The sequence below is a fragment of the Hipposideros armiger genome, unplaced genomic scaffold (genome assembly GCF_001890085.2).
Source record: "Hipposideros armiger isolate ML-2016 unplaced genomic scaffold, ASM189008v1 scaffold_180, whole genome shotgun sequence".
Lineage (NCBI taxonomy): Eukaryota > Metazoa > Chordata > Mammalia > Chiroptera > Hipposideridae > Hipposideros > Hipposideros armiger.
Genome location: NW_017731530.1, coordinates 2,429,607 through 2,452,099, shown reverse-complemented (window position 1 = coordinate 2,452,099; position 22,493 = coordinate 2,429,607). Strand labels below are relative to the sequence as shown.

The following is a 22,493-nucleotide window of genomic DNA, read 5'->3' as shown; positions in this document are numbered from 1 at the left end:
GGGGGATCACGCTTCCAGACATTAGGACGTACTACAAGGCCACAGTAATCAAAACAATATGGTATTGGCATAAAAATAGGCATATAGATCAATGGAACAGAATAGCAAGCCCAGAAGTAAATCCAGGCATATACGGGCAGTTAGTATATGACAAGGGAAGCAAGAAGTTACACTGGACCCCATTTTAAAGTCTTATCTACTTGTTTCTTCATACTATTCTGGGAATACTGACTTACAGAAAGAGTTAAGAATACAAAAGACTAGCCTATTATTTCCCTTCTTTCCAAAGAACTTTCTTGGTTCAGTGAAGCTTCAGAGTCAGAAACAATTTAGTTTTTTGTTGTTGTTGTTTGTTTGTTTTTTAAATGGGACTTGTTAGAAATGCGTGTGTCATTCTAATAGTAATTTTTCTTTTTTATGGAGTTTTATGGTTTTCAAAGTGTTCTCTGATATGTTCTCTTTGATTATTGCAACAACCAAGTAAGACTGACATGCATTTTATCATATCCATGATGTTAATAATTGGGCTAATAAAATTGGTTCTTGGTAATATTGTATATTACTTAATAGTAGTTTATTTTCCCAGAAATAGTTAATTAATTTAATTTTCTTTAAAACTGATTTTTATGCAGGTCCTTGAATTAGTGTTGGAAAACTTTGTTTATCCATGGTACAGGTATGTTCTTTCTATAATGCCTTTTTCTTTAATATAGTGAATACCATTAAGTGAAGCGTGCCAATGATGGGTTTTTAGTGTAGGCCAGGATTTCTCAATTTTGCGTAATGGACATTTTAGGCCAAGTAATTCTTTGTTGTGAGATACAATGCATTATAGGATATTTAGCAGCATCCCTGGCCTTTTCCCAGGGAGGTGCTAGTATCACCTCCTCCACCCCTAGTTGTGACCACCAAAAGTGTCTTTAGAGAGTGCCAGATGTTACCTGGGGGGCATAATTGGCCCCTGTTAAGAACCATTAATACAGCAATCAATTAACAATTTAGTGATAGCAAAGAGGAAAAAAGCCTAGGCTGGTTTTTGAAAGAAAAGTAACTTCCAGAATTTTTTATCACTCTTAAATGTAATGATTTAATATTTTGTAAACACTTTGTACATTTGAAATCATTGCACATTTAGAGGAAAAATTTATATTCAGATGTTTCATTAAATTGAAAGATAATTTTAATATAATTTTCCTGGAATATTAAGTTTTTTTTCAAGATAACTTTGTTTTTGGTATCTGCTGTGAATATACAAGTGCCCTCTACCTTGATGAATATAGAAAATACTCTTAGATCTGAAAATATATATATACTTTGAGAATTATAAATCTAAGTTATATCATTTAATAAATACATATATGTTTCCTTACATTAAGTGTCAGGTATTTATGTATTTGAACACTTATACCTATATGACTTATAGATGTAATATTTAATGATATCTACTCTAATTTTATATTGATTCAGTATATTTTGAATTTTCTAATTAAAAAAATGCTAATAGTTGAATTGATCTGTAGTGTCTTAAATCAAATTTAATATTCAGTTTATATGCCATATTTTCCTGAAAAGCCATTTAAATTAATTTTTTATGTAGGATTCTGTCTTAAATATGGGACATTTGCCATTTAAGTAAAGCTAATGGTGGGGCCTTTTGTAAAATAAACCCTGTTGTAAAGACTCTCGCGCCCCACACCCCTCCCCACATTATTACTCTTTAGACATAAAATCTGGCTGTATTTCTAAATGTTAAAGAATGTGGTTTTTTTCCTTAGCATAGCTATTGATGCTGTCATAACCCTTCCCTGGGGTTAATAGTGGGAAGCATGGATGATAAAATTATCTTCGTTTTTCTACCAAGGGACTTAACAGTTAGCACAATCTTCAAGTTCAGGATATCACCATTATACATACCTTTCTTTCTTGCTTTGATTAGGGAAGTGTCCTAATTCTTCTAGGGACCTCAAGACCTCAGGAAAATGAAAAGTAGCTCCTCAGAAGAAGGTTGTCAAAATTTCTGTTTAAAAACATTTGAATTTCAGTTTGTTCTTTTTCAAATACAACACTTTTTTTTTAAACTTTTGGAATGAGTTTGTGTTATTAATTTATAAATACTTTAAGCTAATTTAAAATTTTGTATTTCAATTCTATTGCTTTTCCAAAATTATTCTTTGTTTTGTTTCTTAGAAATTTCTTTGATCTTAGAAAATGATCTTAGTATTATGAAAATATGACTACGTACATGTGGATATCTACAGGAAAATAAATATATACTACAATTTAGTTAATAGTAATTATGTCTTGGTACTAGAATTATGGGAGATGTTTATTTTCTTCTATATACAGTTCTGTCTTCTGTAATGTAATTAATTATTTGCTAAGACACAAAAGAAAAATAGCATAAGTAAATGGAAAAAAGAGGAAGCTCTAGACTTTCCTTGGTTTCTAGAAGGTGAAGTTGTATATTATTTTTCTGAATCTAAATGCTTGTTTTCTCAATTGAAGGGATGTAACAGATGATGAGTCCTTTGTTGATGAACTGAGGATTACATTACGGTTTTTTGCATCTGTCTTAATTCGAAGGATTCACAAGGTATATATTTATGATGAGAAATTGGAATTTGAGGTCTTATCATTACTAAAGAGAGTTTTTAAAATCTTATATTTACTTTGCCCTGTATTGTATTTGTTTTTTTTTCTTCACTTTTCATTTGTTTTAGATTAAAAAATGAATGGATTACTTTTGATTCATTGATCAGTTTCACTTTAATGCATGGATATCTTAGTTTGTGGCAATTAGAAATAAAAAGACAACTATGAGAAAAACAGGCACATTTCAGTTCGATGAATTTACTGTGTAAATGGTAATGATTATGATCTATTTTTAAAAAAATTGGGGGCCATAGTTTGTGTATGTTTGGGTCTTCGCCTATAGATATACTTAACAGTGTGTTGGCTATAGATGCACATACTTTTCTACAGTCTTGTCAATTCAGTAGAATTGAACTTATTGTCAGTAACTTGGCTTAAAATATCTCTGCCATTAATAAAGAAAATAAAGATAAATCTTGTTAAATGTATGTATACCAATTCAAAAAATGAACAATATAGTCAATCACTGTGGAAAAAAAATTACAAAAAATGACTGAGCAATTCACAAAAGAAAAATATAAAATGGCCAATGAATACTTGAAACTATGTTGTCTCACATCAAATAAATAGAGATTTTTGATAAGATACTATTTTCTTGCCTATCAGATTGGGAAAGATAAAACAGAATGATAATATCTAGTAATGTTGATGGTGGAGAAATAGGCAAAGCAAGTACGAATCCAAACTGGTATAACTTTTAACAATGTAAGGTAGTTTGGTAATCTTTATTAAAAGACTTAAAAATGTTTATATTCCCAAATTTAATTCCATTTTTTGATAATATATTTTAAAGAAATAATCACAGAGTTTATGTAAAAATGTATGTTTGAAAATTCATTGCTGTATAATGAAAAACTGATGTTTATTTGATGATCTGGATTGTTGGTTAATTAAATGTAATACATGGCCAGCTATAAAATCCTATGCACCCATGGAAAGTCATTTTGTCCAATAGTACTTCTTATCATGGGAAATTATCTTATATACTCAAGTGGAAGAGGCTGGAAAATAATACATGTGTGATTTTTCCACTTTGAAAACAAAGCTCACATATTAAAGCTTGTTAATATGTATATTAAGCTCATATATATCCTTATCACTGTTAATTCTTACAGTGGTGAGTTGATGCTGGCATTTTGATTCTTTCCATGAATTTCTTTCTGTTCACCTTTTTTTTTTCTTTTGCATTGAGCATTTGTCATTTTTGTAAATAGAAAAAAGTTGATAATCATTAATCATATTATTTTAAAAAGGTTCCAAGGCAATTATCTCAGTCGACAGTTTAAGTGGAATAAAAGATTTAGTAAGAAATATCAATTGGTTGATGATGAACCATTTAAACTATAACTTAAAGTAAGTCAATAAAGTTAATTGATCAATAAGCTTAACTCATTTACAGTGAATTCATGTATAGGTATTAGTTAATAGAACAACTCTCCAATCTAGGCTTTGAGATAGCCTAATGATTTTATTTATTTTTTAAATTTTTTTATTTTATTTTTTTTAGCCTAATGATTTTAAAATTACTGCACCTCATACTTGGGAGTGTGCTATTCGTATTTTTTTGGTAGCAGCTTTATTGAGATATACTTTATATACTGTACAATTCACTTATTTAAGGTGTACAATTCAGTGGTTTTTAGAATGTTCCCTGAGTTATGCAACCATCACCACAATCAATTTTAGAACATTTTTATCATCCAAAAAGAGACCTCTCACTCTTTAGCCATAAACCACTGTTCCTCCATTCTCTTAGACTTAGCCAGCCACCAGACTATTTTCTGTCTCTATAGAGTTGTCTATTCTGGACATTTCATATAAATGGCCACATATAATATGTGGCCTTTTGTGACTGGTTACTTTCACTTAGCATAATGTTTTCAAGGTTTATTAATGTTGTCATTTTGTAGCGCGTATCAGTACTTCGTTCTTTTTTGTGTCTGAATCATATTACGTTGTACGAATATGCCACATTTTGTTTATTCATCAATCAGTTGATGGACCTTTGGATTGTTTCCACTTTTTGGCTGTTATGAGTAATGTTCACATAGCATTTATGTGCAAACTTTTTACTTTTGGGGAGGAGATATACGTTTTTATTTGTCTCAGGTATATACATAGGATTGTAATTGCTAGGTCAAATGGTAACTGTATTTAACTTTTTGAGGAACTGTTAGACTGCTTTCCAAAGTGGCTGCACCATTTTACATTCCCACCAGCAGTGTATGAGGGTTCTGATTTCTCCACATCCTTGCCAGAACTTCTTGTTCTCTCACTGTTTTGATTCTAACCATGGTAGTGGGTGTGAATCAGTATCTCATTGTGGTTTTCATTTGCATTTCCCTGATGACTATTGATGTTGAGCATCTTTTCACATGCTTATTGGCCATTTGTGTATCTTTTATAGGAGAAGTGTCTATTCATATCGTTTGCCCACCTTTTAACTGGGTTTTCGTCTTTTTTATTATTGAGTTGTAAGTGTTCATTATGTATTCTGTACACAAGTAATTTATCAGATACATGATTTGCAAATATTTTCTTCCATTTTCTGGATTGTTATTCTGTCTATTCTGTCTTTTATCTGTAACTATTCTGGGGAGATAAATGGGTCATTATCATATCCATTTTATAGAAAGTAACTTTGTCAAAGTGTCAGAGATAGTTAATAGGCAAAGGATTAGGCCTGGATCATCTTATTCCTAGTACAATGTTCTATCCTCATACAGTTGCCTGAATGATGTAAATAGGCATTTTGGGGATAATGAAAACAAAGAAACATTTAAGGTCCACAGTTGTTTTGTTGTTTTTTAATCAAAGTTTAGTGACAAACCCATTATTTTATCATTTTGATTCAGACCTAAAATATAAAGCCTCTAAAATGAAACTTAACATATGAAAATTTTCATGAATGTTGTCAGAAGACAAGATTTTTATAAAATGTTTGATAACTAAAACATGTTTATTTGATAAATAAGAGAATAATTTATAATCATTGCGTACCAAGAGGCCAGGGATAAATGAAGAGTAATGTTATTTTGCAACAAGTCATACTACTAGCAGAAATAACCCCTCTTATTGAACGTGCTTGATCTTATGTAGCCAAAAGATATCTGTAAACTGCTCTGGGTTTTATTAGGAAATCACTAAAAATTGGGGGTTTGTGATCCATCGTGCTTATTAGATTTATCAGCCTGTGAGTTTTTTCTTTTCGTTATATGAAATTTTAAAAGAATTGAAAAGTTAACACAAAACTTAACACTATTGTGATGCAATTTTCTCACGCCTTTGATAAAGAAAAAATAGAATATGTTGAGTTTTGTGGTGGAAGATAAGCCTGTCAGAGTCCAATAAATGTACTTTTTAGTGATTTATTTGCAAATTTACTTTTAGTAGTTTGTTTTTGTTTGTTTATTTATTTATTTATTTTGTCTTTTTTATGTGTGTACATATAAGCCCTCAACCCTCTCTCACTATCCTAACATTGTCACTACAATTTCTAGCCTTTAAGTTGAAAAATGTCTGTGGGAAATGATTAAACTTAATATTATTGCAAAATAGAATGCTTTAGTATATCCTAAAACCAGGATTTATCTTGTAAGCTGAATGAAAAAGTGCATTTTCAAGTAACCTTAGTAAACACAAATTTATAGTCTCAAAGGGATGTTATTTGAGAGTTTTTTCTTGAATGCATTTAAAACAAACACATTAAAGAAATGTCATGAATAAAGATTATTTTGTGAGAAATTTAGTATATAGTGTATGCATATTAAGATATTTTCATTACCAGGGTAGAAAAATTCTCTAAAGTTACAGTATGATCCAAGAATATAAAATGCTTTTAAATTATATTTTTGAAAGATTCCAAATAATAACTCTAATTTTTAAGACTATATATTCCAATATCTTAAATATATATAGTGTTCCTGCCATTGTAACTTAGTGATAATTCTTTTAAAAGTTTTATTTTAATCTTGAATTTTTTTCTAGGTGGATATTCCATCTATTATAACCAAGAAACTATTAAAAGCAGCAATGAAGCATATAGAAGTGATAGTTAAAGCCAGTAAGAAAGGTAATACCGTTTTCTACTACAAAGTTTGAGTGATGTTTTTTTATACACCAACTTTCACCTTAAATATCTTAAGTATGAATGTTGATACACTAACTGATGTGTTCACAAATTCTGTGAGAGTATTCTTTTAAACTGAAATCCTTTTCAGTAGTTAACCATATCAGTGATTGTGAAAACTCAAGAATCTATGAAAATTAAAATACAGTTAGTTACTTTTAGATATATTGTTGATTACTCTTGTCTTTTTTTTGTAATGCTGATCTATTGCCTTTATTACTTCCTTTGAGGTATACCTTAATCTCTTTCCCCTTTCTCCTTGACAATTTCAACAGTTTTTGTCTATCCTATATACTACATATCTTATATACTGCCCATCCTGTATACTGCTACTCTGTTAATTTCACAATTCTTAATATGTTATCTCCTTACTAAACAAAAATTAATAACTGCCAGAGAGTTTAACCTGTATATTTAAATCCTTCCCTATCTAGTCAAATATTTTAATCTACTCTTGTCTTTCACTGTGTATTATGCTTTAGTCAGGATGACCTATTTCCATTTTCTCAAGTGTGACTTGGCTTTTATAATGTCATGATTTGCACATAGCATATGTTCAGCAAATTTTTTCCAGTTCAACAAATGAAATCTTCTTTTGGGAATTTTCTTGCTCATAGATCAAGCTGAAATGTTCCTTTTTAACAAAATTACTTGTATACTCTACTTGGTTCTTTGCCAAACTGATTTTCCTTGTGTTTGCATTTGGTATTCTTTGTCAGTGTTTCCTTAGTATGTTCTGCAGAATACTATATGTAAGATGACCATGTAGAAGAGGTTTCATGGTCATATTTTGTGGTAATTACTACGTATTGTATTCCCCTTCTGGAAATTCCCAGTAAGTACTAGCATACCAGAATCTCTGAGTAGTATTTAGCAAAGAATAGCTTTAACTTTGTTTGACCCAGCACATTCCCAAACTCACTTGCACATGGAACCAGTTTTCCCTTCTTCATAATATCAATGGATATAATCAGAGTACATTTGGGGAAATTATGTTCTAGGCAGAGTTGAAATTAAATTAAATTACTAGTTTATTTGTTCTTTACTATGAATAATTCTTCACATATGAGAAGCATTTCAAATTATATATTTAAAGTTCTTTTTTGTGTTCATCTTATAATGCTATAACAACTAAATTGTTTTTCTTCAACAATGTTAAAAAGTGGAAGAGTTTGAATATATGTAATTTAATTGTTAAATAAAAAAGTTAACTTTTAAAATTATTACTGGCAAATAATCTTGTTACTGGCAAAAACAGAAGATAGTAACTTTGTTGTCATCATTTTGTTAAGGCTACTTTACTGTAAAGATATAGGAAAAGTAGTTTTTTTATTAGTAAATTTCGTTTATTAGAGAAGTTTTAAGTTTACAGAAAAATTGAGTAGAAAGTATAGTGTTCCCATCTGTCCCCCCCACTTCCCCTATTACTAACATCTTGCCTTAGTTGGTACATTTGCTACAATTGATATACCAATAACAATATGTTATTATTAACTAAAGCCTATAGTTTTCATTAGGGTTTACTCTTTTTAAAACTGTACATTCTATGGGTTTTGACAAATTGCATGATGCCATCTATCCACCATTACAATATCATACTGAATAGTTTCAGTGTCCTAAAAATCATTTTATCTGTTCATACCACTCTCCTTTCTTTGTGAACCCCTGGCAACCTGTCTCTACAGTTTTGCCTTTTCTAGAATGTCATGTAGCTGGCATCATATGGTAGCCTTTTCAGACTGGCTTCTTTCTTAGAAATATGCATTTAAGGCTCCTCCATGTCTTTTCATGGCTTGGTAGCTCATTTCTTTTTATTGCTCATATTCCATTTTATACAATTGATGTACCGCATTTTGTATATTTACCTGTTGAAGGACATCTTGGTTGCTTCCAAATTTTGGCAATTGAATAAAGCTATAAACATTTGTGTGTAGGTTTTTGTGTGGGAAAGTATTTTTTTAATGTAGTCTCTATTTTGTTCTAAAGACAAACACTTCGAACTCAGACTATGAGTAAATGGAGTCATCTTTTTATTTTTAGTTGAATTGACCAGTTTAATAAAATCTCCAAATTATTTTGTCTCTATTAGAATGATGGTATACACTTGTATGTATGTATTACACACACACACACACACACACACACACACACACACACACACACCAGTTTGACTGAAATTCATCGTTGAGTCTTTGCAAGGTAGGAGTTGTTAATTTGCTACTATTCATGTAAAAATGGTTCTCAATTAGGAAATCCCAATTCAGTGCTAGATTGGATTCATTAATAACATTATAATTAATGAAATCCATATAATTAAAAGGCAAAAAAATTAGGAGAACTCTTATTTTATCCAAAGGTCCTAGTGTTCTAAATATTATGACAGTAAATTAGATAAACTTGTAAAAATGATTTTCAGATTTTTTATTTTTTTATTTCATTTTTTTCTTTTTTTTTTTTAGCTGAGCATCAGCAGCTCAGCTCAGGCCATGAATCGAACCGCTGTTGCTCAGAGCTCAAACTCTTTAGTGAGCTCTTAACCAACTGAGCCACTCGGATGGCCCTGATTTTTTTATTTCTTTAGTGCATGAATTTATTTTCTAAATTCTTTGACCACACAGTTGTGCATAACTCAGGATATAAAGGTTCATCTCTTCATTCATATTCATCCTTCTCTCTTAGTGTTCTTTCCTTAATCTTCCACTTGAGAATAGGGATTATGTAGAAGTTTTCTATCTATGTAAGTACTTCCATGGCCCTCAGAAATGTTAACTATATATATATATATTAGAAGCATTGGTTTAATTTAAATTTAATAATAATAGTTCAGAAAGACCTTTATCCAGTCTTCATCTTGAAGATATCTTTGTCGTGGATTCTGGGGACTTTTTCTTTTCTGGTCTGAAAACTGCTGACTGGTTAAGCAGTAGATATACCCGTGATTAGTGGGGATTAATCCATTCTCTATTTTCCAGCATCTATATTTTGCTTATATTCCCAATTAAGGTTTCTTCTGTATTCTTTTTATCTTTTGCCTGATTCCTTTATTTTCTCATTACCTAGAACTACAAAAATCTCTTATGTTTGACAGATGTTGAATAGATTCTAATCTAGTGATTTAATTTATGTTATGTGTGAATGCTTAATCACACCAGATATTATAACTACTTGGACATTTTTCATGACAACTTTTCAGTGTTAATAACTATTTAATAACTACTGATGTGGAAACTGAGGCTCAAAAGGATTATATCATTTGTTCAAGATCATATTAGTAATGAAGTAGAGCTGAGATTTAGCATAGCTTAGTCTTCTTATTTTAAATCCCTGCTCATAATATAAATTTTTATAAGATCTGAACCCCAAAGCATTCTTGGAGAGAAATGCCTGACCAATAATTGCATGATTGTAAAATAAAATGCATGTCTTATAAAAACTAAGCCCTTCTTTGCAAATCCTGCTTTTGCACCTCAGGTGCAGATAGCCTTCATTTACCTTCTTTGCACTCACAACATTACAATGCATATGTTGGCTATTTTGTAAATGTGCTTGCATTCTCTTTCAATAAAAATAGAAGTAAGTAGGGCCGGCCGAGTGGCCCGTTGGTTGAGAGTTGGCTTGGGATGCCAGAGGGCCCTGGTTCGGATCCCACATATGAGGGCCAGTGACACTGCCCTCCACAGCTAAGATGCTGAACGAAAGGACAGCAACTTGTCTGTTCCCCTTCCCCCAATTCCCCAATAAAAAAATCTTTAAAAAAAAATAGAAGTAAATAGTCAAAAATAAATGCTGTTGAATTAGGGTTAAGATTCTCTTCACAGACTCCATGATTTTAAAACTTGGCACAGAATTCAGGTAGGGGAAAGCATGACTTGTTTTTCTCCTAGTCTTTTGAGGTCTGTAAAAAGGAGTAGCAATATTGTTACTTTTAATCTTTAAAATATTAGTTTAGTGCTTGGTCTTTTAGAAAACTTTCTGTTAATATAACTTATCAGTAGTTAACATTTATTAAATAACCTATCTGATCATGGTATTCCACCTTATACAGTTCTGTACCTCTTATGTGCTTATCTATCCTCTGGGCAGAAGATACAGAATTTAACCAAGGAAGCCAGTTTCTGTACCATAGTTGCTCTAGAAGGTTATCTGAATGATTTTGAAGTAAAATCAGAGGCAACAAAGAATTTTAAGAAGGGTTTGTTTTTTTCCCCTGTATTTGCAGAGGATGAACAAGATGTAATATCTGACAATAAAAGCTTTGTGTGTGTGCTAGAAGATGTTTTCTGTAGTTTTTCCACTTTTAAAAAAAATTTGCTTTTGTTTAATATGATTTGTAAAGTAGTGACATGAGTTTAAAGTCTTGTTTGCCAAGGAGGAAAGGGTCTTTTTATTTCAAAATTTTAAAACTACCAACCAAGAGGAAAATTACTTTCTTTATATCCTGTTTGTGAAAAATTTCCCAGTAGAATACATATTGGAAAGAAAGGAGGGCTAGGAAAGGAATGACTACATTAAATGATTTCCTGTTTGTTAGTAGAAACGACTGAAGTTATTTAATGTTATTAACTTCTTTCAGTATTTACTTTTTATCTCTACTTAATAGTGGAAAATACAGAGTTTTTACAGCAAGCTGCTTTAGAAGAATATGGTCCAGAGCTTCATGTGGCCTTGAGGAGTCGAAGAGATGAATTACACTATTTAAGGAAACTCACTGAACTACTTTTTCCTTATGTTTTGCCACCTAAAGCAACAGACTGCAGGTATAAATAGACTGGAAAATGTCATAGCAGTATTTGCATATCATGCCATATGTATATTGCTATTCTTGATCATAATAGTACACTGAAATTTGAGGTTAGCCTGTCATGTGAATAATTTTTCATTTAAGAAATATAATTATCAGGTCTTAAAATGCCATTTTAGGTGCTAAGTACTTGTGATATATTGTGTTCATTAGAATTTTTTCTTGGAAATTGATCCTGGGAAATCAGAGATATATATGAATAAAATTAATTTTCTTATTTGAGATCATTATACTTTGTTACTTCCATGGCGTTCTTTTTAAAGACGTGCGTTTTGATGCAATGTGAACAAGTGTGGGTTTTAGGATATCCACCTGGAAGACTAATTAGAGATCATTTGGTCCATCCTCTCTCATTCTGGCAGGAATATGTTTAGATTATTCCATAAAGTAATGTCATTACTGTTACCCTAATAATCCTTAGAAGAGAAACCATGGCTTATTTTATGGCTGTACTTTAAATATTACTTATTTAAAATTTTTACTAAAAAATTAAAATTTTATCTTGATTTTAAATATTTTAATGAAAATATTTTTATTTTAAACAAATTATAATATTAACCTAAATATTATAATTATAAAATAAGCATACTATTAAACATGTTAGTTTTAAATATTGATTTAAATAGATATTAAACATTTTAAATATTATAAGGTGTGACGTGTTTTCTAATGCTCACCAAGGTCCCTTCTGCTAAGGAAATGCTTTTTTTTTTTTCTTAAATAGTACTCTCTTTTAGCCAGTTAAGGACTCCAAGTGTGGTCTCTGAACTAGTAGCATGAGCATTACTTGGGAGCTTGTTAGAAATGCAGAATCTTGGGGCACACCCCAGACCTGCTGAATCATAGTTTACATTTTAACAAGATCTCCAGGTAAGAACTGATGTCAATCACTAAATATAATATATACAACATTATTTATTTTTCCAGATCCCTGACCTTACTTTTAAGAGAGATCCTCTCTGGTTCGATATTCCTTCCTTCTTTGGATTTCCTAGCTGATCCAGTAAGACTAAAAAATTTTTTTCTCTAATTGTGGTTAAAATTTACCATCTTAAATGTTTTTATATGTACAATTCAGTTGTATTAAGTACATTCATAATGTTGAGCAACCATCACTACTACTCATCTCCAGAACTCTTCATCTTACAGAACTGAAACTATATACCAATTAAACAATACTCCTTCATTCCTCCCTCCCCCCAACCCCTGGCAACCACCACTCTACTTCTTGTCTCTGAATTTGACTATTCTAGGTACCTCATATAAGTGGAATCATACAGTATTTGTCTTTTTTGCTGCTGGCTTATTTCATTCAGCATAATGTCTTCAAAGTTCACCCATGTTGTAGCATATGTCAGAATTTCTTTCCTTTTCAAGCCTGAATAATATTCCATTTTAGGTATATAAAACATTTTGTTTATTCATCCATCCATTGATAGACACTTGAGTTGCTTTTGCTTTTGATCAGTAAGATTTTGAAGAAACAGAAATATTTTATAAACATTTTAAATGCCAAAGTCAGAATAACTTTTCTTTGCTCATTTTCACAAAAGGTGAGACCATGCATTGTAGAGTTTTAAAGTCCCTCTGTATTACATAAGTACAATGCTTTGCCACTGCTCAATTTGTTTCTTCATTTTTCTAGAAACTTTCATAATATACAAGCTTTGAGAATTCTGGGCAGAATATAATAATGGAATTATTTTGACTTGTGTTTATTTATGATTTTCCATTAGGATACTGTGAATCATTTGCTAATCATCTTCATAGATGACAGCCCAGTGAGTATTGAACATATTACAAAACAATTCACATTGCATTGAATTTTGATTTATATCTGTCAAATCAAATAATAGTTTTAATGAATTAATTAATTCTCTTTCTTCAAAGCCTGAAAAAGCAACTGAACCGCCTTCCCCTTTGGTTCCATTCTTGCAAAAATTTGCAGAACCTAGAAATAAAAAGCCATCTGTAAGTATTTTCAACAATAACTTACACTACTTTTGATATAAGTATTGTTATCACCTATTTATAGAGCCTTAACTGACTCTTCTTCCATATTGTGTCTAGGTGCTGAAGTTAGAATTGAAGCAAATCAGAGAGCAACAAGATCTCTTATTTCGTTTTATGAACTTTCTGAAACAAGAAGGAGCAGTGCACGTGTTGCAAATTTGTCTGACTGTGGGTGAGGCTTACCTGTGTACTTTACTAAAGTCATTTTTAAACTTTTTAATATATTTGAATATTTATATCAAATTTGATGCTATGGTTGTCATCTATCATTGTACTAAATTTCATTTACCAGATAGTCTAAGAGCACCTATGAGTTGTCTCTCAAGTATCCACTCTTTTCTAGATTGGGACATAATCTATGACTGATTTCAACCAAATCCTCTTAATAGAAAACACTACTAAAAATTGAGTGTAATGAAAATATATTGAAGACCCAATTATTAGCCTTTATCAGTAGCACTTTGCTTTAGTTTTTGTTCAGGATTGTTTTGATTAAACAATCAAGTATAAAAATGTTCTATTTTGATTTTAAGCTGTATAACATCTTGCTTTATTGGATTATGAGACTTTATGGACTATGAAAAGATTATTTTTAATGCACCTAATTTCTTGTTCAAATACAAGTTTTTAAAAATTTAAGTATAATTTATACATGCAACTCATAGAACTTAAATGAACAGTTTGATCAGTTTTGACAAATCTGTACATCTGTATAACCTACAATTTTATCAAGATATAGAACATTTCCATCACTCCAGAAAGTTTTTTTAGGGCCCTTCCCGAACGACCCACCCTTGCTCCCACTCTTGCTAAAGCAATCACTGGTCTCATTTCTCTCACCACAGGTTAGTTTGGCTTACCTAATTTCCTTATATAAAAGGAATCACATAGTATGTACTCTTTTGTGCTTAGCTTCCTGGATTCAGAGTAATGCTTTTTAAGATTGATCCATGTTGTATAGCTGAGTAGTTTGCTCTATTTTATTGCTAAGTAGTATTCTTTTATATGAGTATACCATAGTTTCTGTATCCATTCTCCTTGTAGATGGATATCTGGACCGCTTCCACTTTTGGGCTATTATGAATAAAGTTGCTATGAACATTCTTGTAGAAGGCTATCTGTTGGACATATATTTAGAACTAGAATTGCTGGGTCACAAAGTAGATACATGTTTAATTTTATAAGAAACTGCCATATTGGTTTTCAAATTGATTGTACTATTTTATTCCCCTTAGCAATTTGTGAATGTTCTGATTGCTCTATATCTTTAAAATTTGGTGGTGTTTATTTTAAAAAATTTTAGCCAGCCTAGTGGGTGTATGGTGATATATTGTTTGCTTTTAATTTGCATTTCTCTAATGACAAATGGCGCTGAACACTATATATATGCTTATTGGCTATGAAGATATCTTCCAATGGAAGTATTTCAGTCTTTTGCCTGCTTTTTATTGTTTTTCTTTTTGTCATTAAATTATAGGAGTTCTCTACATATTCTAAATACAAATCTCTTGTCAGATATAAGTATTATTAATATTTTCTTCTAGATTATGGCTTGTCTTTTTCTGAATATTGTATTTTTATGAACAGAACTTTTTTTTTTTTTTTTAAAGATTTTTATTGGGGAATTGAGGGGATGGGAACAGCGGTGGGGAATTGGGGGAAGGGGAACAGACAAGTTGCTGTCGTTTTGTTCTTTGGTCTAGTTGTGGAGGACGTTGCTTCACTGGCCCAAGTTGGCACCATCATTGCACTCTTCCCGGGAGAGGCAGATCAGTCGCCGGCTTCTGGACGGNGGTTCGGATCCCACATATGAGGGCCAGTGACACTGCCCTCCACAGCTAAGATGCTGAACGGCAGCTTGACCTGGAGCTGGGCTGCCGTGAGTCGCCGGCGACGGCAGATGGGTTGCCATGGGCTGCCGTGAGTGGCCAGCAGCCAGCGTGAGCGGCCAGCAGCCGCAGTGAGCGGCCGTCCAGAAGCTGGCGACTGATCTGCCCGCGCCTGGGAGGAGTGCAATGATGGTGCCAGCTTGAACCAGTGAAGCAGCGTCTTCCACAACTAGACTGAAGAACAAAAGGACAGCAACTTGTCTGTTCCCCTTCCCCCAATTCCCCAATAAAAAAATCTTTAAAAAAAAATAGAAGTAAATAGTCAAAAATAAATGCTGTTGAATTAGGGTTAAGATTCTCTTCACAGACTCCATGATTTTAAAACTTGGCACAGAATTCAGGTAGGGGAAAGCATGACTTGTTTTTCTCCTAGTCTTTTGAGGTCTGTAAAAAGGAGTAGCAATATTGTTACTTTTAATCTTTAAAATATTAGTTTAGTGCTTGGTCTTTTAGAAAACTTTCTGTTAATATAACTTATCAGTAGTTAACATTTATTAAATAACCTATCTGATCATGGTATTCCACCTTATACAGTTCTGTACCTCTTATGTGCTTATCTATCCTCTGGGCAGAAGATACAGAATTTAACCAAGGAAGCCAGTTTCTGTACCATAGTTGCTCTAGAAGGTTATCTGAATGATTTTGAAGTAAAATCAGAGGCAACAAAGAATTTTAAGAAGGGTTTGTTTTTTTCCCCTGTATTTGCAGAGGATGAACAAGATGTAATATCTGACAATAAAAGCTTTGTGTGTGTGCTAGAAGATGTTTTCTGTAGTTTTTCCACTTTTAAAAAAAATTTGCTTTTGTTTAATATGATTTGTAAAGTAGTGACATGAGTTTAAAGTCTTGTTTGCCAAGGAGGAAAGGGTCTTTTTATTTCAAAATTTTAAAACTACCAACCAAGAGGAAAATTACTTTCTTTATATCCTGTTTGTGAAAAATTTCCCAGTAGAATACATATTGGAAAGAAAGGAGGGCTAGGAAAGGAATGACTACATTAAATGATTTCCTGTTTGTTAGTAGAAACGACTGAAGTTATTTAATGTTATTAACTTCTTTCAGTATTTACTTTTTATCTCTACTTAATAGTGGAAAATACAGAGTTTTTACAGCAAGCTGCTTTAGAAGAATATGGTCCAGAGCTTCATGTGGCCTTGAGGAGTCGAAGAGATGAATTACACTATTTAAGGAAACTCACTGAACTACTTTTTCCTTATGTTTTGCCACCTAAAGCAACAGACTGCAGGTATAAATAGACTGGAAAATGTCATAGCAGTATTTGCATATCATGCCATATGTATATTGCTATTCTTGATCATAATAGTACACTGAAATTTGAGGTTAGCCTGTCATGTGAATAATTTTTCATTTAAGAAATATAATTATCAGGTCTTAAAATGCCATTTTAGGTGCTAAGTACTTGTGATATATTGTGTTCATTAGAATTTTTTCTTGGAAATTGATCCTGGGAAATCAGAGATATATATGAATAAAATTAATTTTCTTATTTGAGATCATTATACTTTGTTACTTCCATGGCGTTCTTTTTAAAGACGTGCGTTTTGATGCAATGTGAACAAGTGTGGGTTTTAGGATATCCACCTGGAAGACTAATTAGAGATCATTTGGTCCATCCTCTCTCATTCTGGCAGGAATATGTTTAGATTATTCCATAAAGTAATGTCATTACTGTTACCCTAATAATCCTTAGAAGAGAAACCATGGCTTATTTTATGGCTGTACTTTAAATATTACTTATTTAAAATTTTTACTAAAAAATTAAAATTTTATCTTGATTTTAAATATTTTAATGAAAATATTTTTATTTTAAACAAATTATAATATTAACCTAAATATTATAATTATAAAATAAGCATACTATTAAACATGTTAGTTTTAAATATTGATTTAAATAGATATTAAACATTTTAAATATTATAAGGTGTGACGTGTTTTCTAATGCTCACCAAGGTCCCTTCTGCTAAGGAAATGCTTTTTTTTTTTTCTTAAATAGTACTCTCTTTTAGCCAGTTAAGGACTCCAAGTGTGGTCTCTGAACTAGTAGCATGAGCATTACTTGGGAGCTTGTTAGAAATGCAGAATCTTGGGGCACACCCCAGACCTGCTGAATCATAGTTTACATTTTAACAAGATCTCCAGGTAAGAACTGATGTCAATCACTAAATATAATATATACAACATTATTTATTTTTCCAGATCCCTGACCTTACTTTTAAGAGAGATCCTCTCTGGTTCGATATTCCTTCCTTCTTTGGATTTCCTAGCTGATCCAGTAAGACTAAAAAATTTTTTTCTCTAATTGTGGTTAAAATTTACCATCTTAAATGTTTTTATATGTACAATTCAGTTGTATTAAGTACATTCATAATGTTGAGCAACCATCACTACTACTCATCTCCAGAACTCTTCATCTTACAGAACTGAAACTATATACCAATTAAACAATACTCCTTCATTCCTCCCTCCCCCCAACCCCTGGCAACCACCACTCTACTTCTTGTCTCTGAATTTGACTATTCTAGGTACCTCATATAAGTGGAATCATACAGTATTTGTCTTTTTTGCTGCTGGCTTATTTCATTCAGCATAATGTCTTCAAAGTTCACCCATGTTGTAGCATATGTCAGAATTTCTTTCCTTTTCAAGCCTGAATAATATTCCATTTTAGGTATATAAAACATTTTGTTTATTCATCCATCCATTGATAGACACTTGAGTTGCTTTTGCTTTTGATCAGTAAGATTTTGAAGAAACAGAAATATTTTATAAACATTTTAAATGCCAAAGTCAGAATAACTTTTCTTTGCTCATTTTCACAAAAGGTGAGACCATGCATTGTAGAGTTTTAAAGTCCCTCTGTATTACATAAGTACAATGCTTTGCCACTGCTCAATTTGTTTCTTCATTTTTCTAGAAACTTTCATAATATACAAGCTTTGAGAATTCTGGGCAGAATATAATAATGGAATTATTTTGACTTGTGTTTATTTATGATTTTCCATTAGGATACTGTGAATCATTTGCTAATCATCTTCATAGATGACAGCCCAGTGAGTATTGAACATATTACAAAACAATTCACATTGCATTGAATTTTGATTTATATCTGTCAAATCAAATAATAGTTTTAATGAATTAATTAATTCTCTTTCTTCAAAGCCTGAAAAAGCAACTGAACCGCCTTCCCCTTTGGTTCCATTCTTGCAAAAATTTGCAGAACCTAGAAATAAAAAGCCATCTGTAAGTATTTTCAACAATAACTTACACTACTTTTGATATAAGTATTGTTATCACCTATTTATAGAGCCTTAACTGACTCTTCTTCCATATTGTGTCTAGGTGCTGAAGTTAGAATTGAAGCAAATCAGAGAGCAACAAGATCTCTTATTTCGTTTTATGAACTTTCTGAAACAAGAAGGAGCAGTGCACGTGTTGCAAATTTGTCTGACTGTGGGTGAGGCTTACCTGTGTACTTTACTAAAGTCATTTTTAAACTTTTTAATATATTTGAATATTTATATCAAATTTGATGCTATGGTTGTCATCTATCATTGTACTAAATTTCATTTACCAGATAGTCTAAGAGCACCTATGAGTTGTCTCTCAAGTATCCACTCTTTTCTAGATTGGGACATAATCTATGACTGATTTCAACCAAATCCTCTTAATAGAAAACACTACTAAAAATTGAGTGTAATGAAAATATATTGAAGACCCAATTATTAGCCTTTATCAGTAGCACTTTGCTTTAGTTTTTGTTCAGGATTGTTTTGATTAAACAATCAAGTATAAAAATGTTCTATTTTGATTTTAAGCTGTATAACATCTTGCTTTATTGGATTATGAGACTTTATGGACTATGAAAAGATTATTTTTAATGCACCTAATTTCTTGTTCAAATACAAGTTTTTAAAAATTTAAGTATAATTTATACATGCAACTCATAGAACTTAAATGAACAGTTTGATCAGTTTTGACAAATCTGTACATCTGTATAACCTACAATTTTATCAAGATATAGAACATTTCCATCACTCCAGAAAGTTTTTTTAGGGCCCTTCCCGAACGACCCACCCTTGCTCCCACTCTTGCTAAAGCAATCACTGGTCTCATTTCTCTCACCACAGGTTAGTTTGGCTTACCTAATTTCCTTATATAAAAGGAATCACATAGTATGTACTCTTTTGTGCTTAGCTTCCTGGATTCAGAGTAATGCTTTTTAAGATTGATCCATGTTGTATAGCTGAGTAGTTTGCTCTATTTTATTGCTAAGTAGTATTCTTTTATATGAGTATACCATAGTTTCTGTATCCATTCTCCTTGTAGATGGATATCTGGACCGCTTCCACTTTTGGGCTATTATGAATAAAGTTGCTATGAACATTCTTGTAGAAGGCTATCTGTTGGACATATATTTAGAACTAGAATTGCTGGGTCACAAAGTAGATACATGTTTAATTTTATAAGAAACTGCCATATTGGTTTTCAAATTGATTGTACTATTTTATTCCCCTTAGCAATTTGTGAATGTTCTGATTGCTCTATATCTTTAAAATTTGGTGGTGTTTATTTTAAAAAATTTTAGCCAGCCTAGTGGGTGTATGGTGATATATTGTTTGCTTTTAATTTGCATTTCTCTAATGACAAATGGCGCTGAACACTATATATATGCTTATTGGCTATGAAGATATCTTCCAATGGAAGTATTTCAGTCTTTTGCCTGCTTTTTATTGTTTTTCTTTTTGTCATTAAATTATAGGAGTTCTCTACATATTCTAAATACAAATCTCTTGTCAGATATAAGTATTATTAATATTTTCTTCTAGATTATGGCTTGTCTTTTTCTGAATATTGTATTTTTATGAACAGAACTTTTTTTTTTTTTTTTAAAGATTTTTATTGGGGAATTGAGGGGATGGGAACAGCGGTGGGGAATTGGGGGAAGGGGAACAGACAAGTTGCTGTCGTTTTGTTCTTTGGTCTAGTTGTGGAGGACGTTGCTTCACTGGCCCAAGTTGGCACCATCATTGCACTCTTCCCGGGAGAGGCAGATCAGTCGCCGGCTTCTGGACGGCTGCTCGCTGTGGCTGCTGGCCGCTCATGCTGGCTGCTGGCTACATACGGTAGCCCATGGCAACCCACTGCCACAGGGGTTGCAGCCTACACCATCGCCGGTGACTCACGGCAGCCCATCTCCAGGTTGAGCTGTTGTTCAGCATCTTAGTTGTGGAGGGCTGTGTCACTGGCCCTCATATGTGGCATCTGAACCGGGGCCCTCTGGCGTCCCAAGCCAGCTCTTAACCAACGTGCCACTCGGCCGGCCCCAGAACAGAACTTTTTGATTTTAATGACATTCAAGATAATCTATTTTTAGTTTTATGGTTAGTGTTTTCTGAGAGTTCCATAAGTAATCTCTGCCTATTCTAAGTCAAGATATTTGCCTGTTTTTCTCTAGATGCATTATAGTTTATTTTGTACATGTAGGTTTGTGATCTACCTTGAAATAATTTTTGTGTTGGTATTAGGTTGGAGTGGAGGTTTATTTTTTACTGTATGGAAAAAATACCCATTTTTTCCAATACCCTTTTTTTGAAGAGACATTTCTTTCTCATTTTGAATGACTTTGGCATCTTTGTCAAATCATTTGACCATTTATTTGTGGGTATATTTCTGGATTCTGTTTTTTCCCGTTGATCCATATGTCTCTTTTTTTGGCCAATACCGTAGTCTTGATAACTTTGGCTATATAGTAAGTCTTAAAATCAGGTGGTCTAAGGCCTCCTGTTTCGTTCTTTTTCAAGATTGTTCTGGTTATTTTAGGTTCTTTGCTTTTCTGTATATATTTTAGAGTCAGATTGCCAGTTTCCATACACACACACACACACACACACACACACACACACAAAAAAAAAAAGCCTGCTTGGATTTTTTGGTTGAACTGCGTTGAATCTGTAGATCAATTTGGAGACTATTCACATCTCAACAGTATTTAGATTTCCAATGCATGAACATGTTACATTTTTTTCATTCATTTAAGTCTTGTTAAATTTCTCTCTGTAATATTTTGTAGTTTTCATTTGGGTCTTTATGTTTTTGGATGTATTTGCATATGGTATTTAAAGTAATTTTTTAAATTGTTGCTAATATACAGAAATAGAATTTATTTCTTACATTATTGACTTTATATCTTGTGACATAGCTAAATTCATTTATTAGTTCTAGTAGCTTTTTTGTAGATTTCCTTAGGATTTTCTACATACACAATCATGTCATCTGTGAATACAGTTTTACCTTTTCCTTTATAATGTTGATGGCTTTTTTTTCCTGTTTCTTGCCTATTGGCAATGGCTGGGGCCATGACTACATTGTTTAGTTGAAGTAGTGAAAGGGGACATCCTTGCTTTGTTTATGATCTTAGGGGGAAATCATTTAGTGTTTCACCATTAAGTATATTAGTTTGAGGTTTTTTTTAGATTATCCTTTATCAGACTGAGAAAGTTTCCTTCTGTTCCTGCTTTGCTGAGAATTTTTATCATGAATAGGTATTGAATTTTTTCAAAAGCTTTTAGTGCATTTCAGTAATGTGTTATATTGTCACCAAGTTATTCCTAATGTTCCCTCACTATGGAGCTATAGTAATGGCCCCTCTCCACTGGTAATTTGAACCTTCTTTTCCTTAACCTATATTGCTAGGGGTTTATCAGATTTATTAATATTTTTGATTTGCTGATTTTCTGCTTTTCTTTTACTAACCTTGAGTCTAGTTTGCACTTCTTTTTCTGGTTTAAGGTGAAAGCACTGATAATTAATTTGTACAGCTTGTCTTCTTTCTTAACATAGGCATTTAAAATTATAGATTTCTCGCTATGAATTACTATAGCTAAATTGCAAAATTTTTGATTTTTTTTTTTAAAGGTTTTTATTGGGGAATTGGGGGATGGGAACAGCGCTGGGGAATTGGGGGAAGGGGAACAGACAAGTTGCTGTC

The 22,493-nt window shown here is 32.1% G+C and overlaps 1 protein-coding gene across 5 annotated transcripts in view; it reads left to right on the top strand.

Annotated features, from left to right (window-relative positions):
- The window catches only part of SNX14 (sorting nexin 14), an 82,588-nt gene that overhangs the window by 26,268 nt on the left and 33,827 nt on the right, over positions 1-22,493 (top strand). For 3 of the 5 annotated variants that reach the window (XM_019652478.1, XM_019652479.1, XM_019652477.1), the window contains exons 5-7: positions 633-676; positions 2,506-2,593; positions 6,640-6,724. In XM_019652478.1, coding sequence (XP_019508023.1) covers positions 633-676; positions 2,506-2,593; positions 6,640-6,724 — 217 coding nt within the window. Of the gene's footprint in view, positions 1-632; positions 677-2,505; positions 2,594-6,639; positions 6,725-11,381; positions 11,539-12,509; positions 12,586-13,318; positions 13,364-13,472; positions 13,554-13,652; positions 13,768-22,493 lie in introns of all 5 variants that reach the window. The other 2 variants (XM_019652481.1, XM_019652480.1) reach the window with 1 other exon arrangement.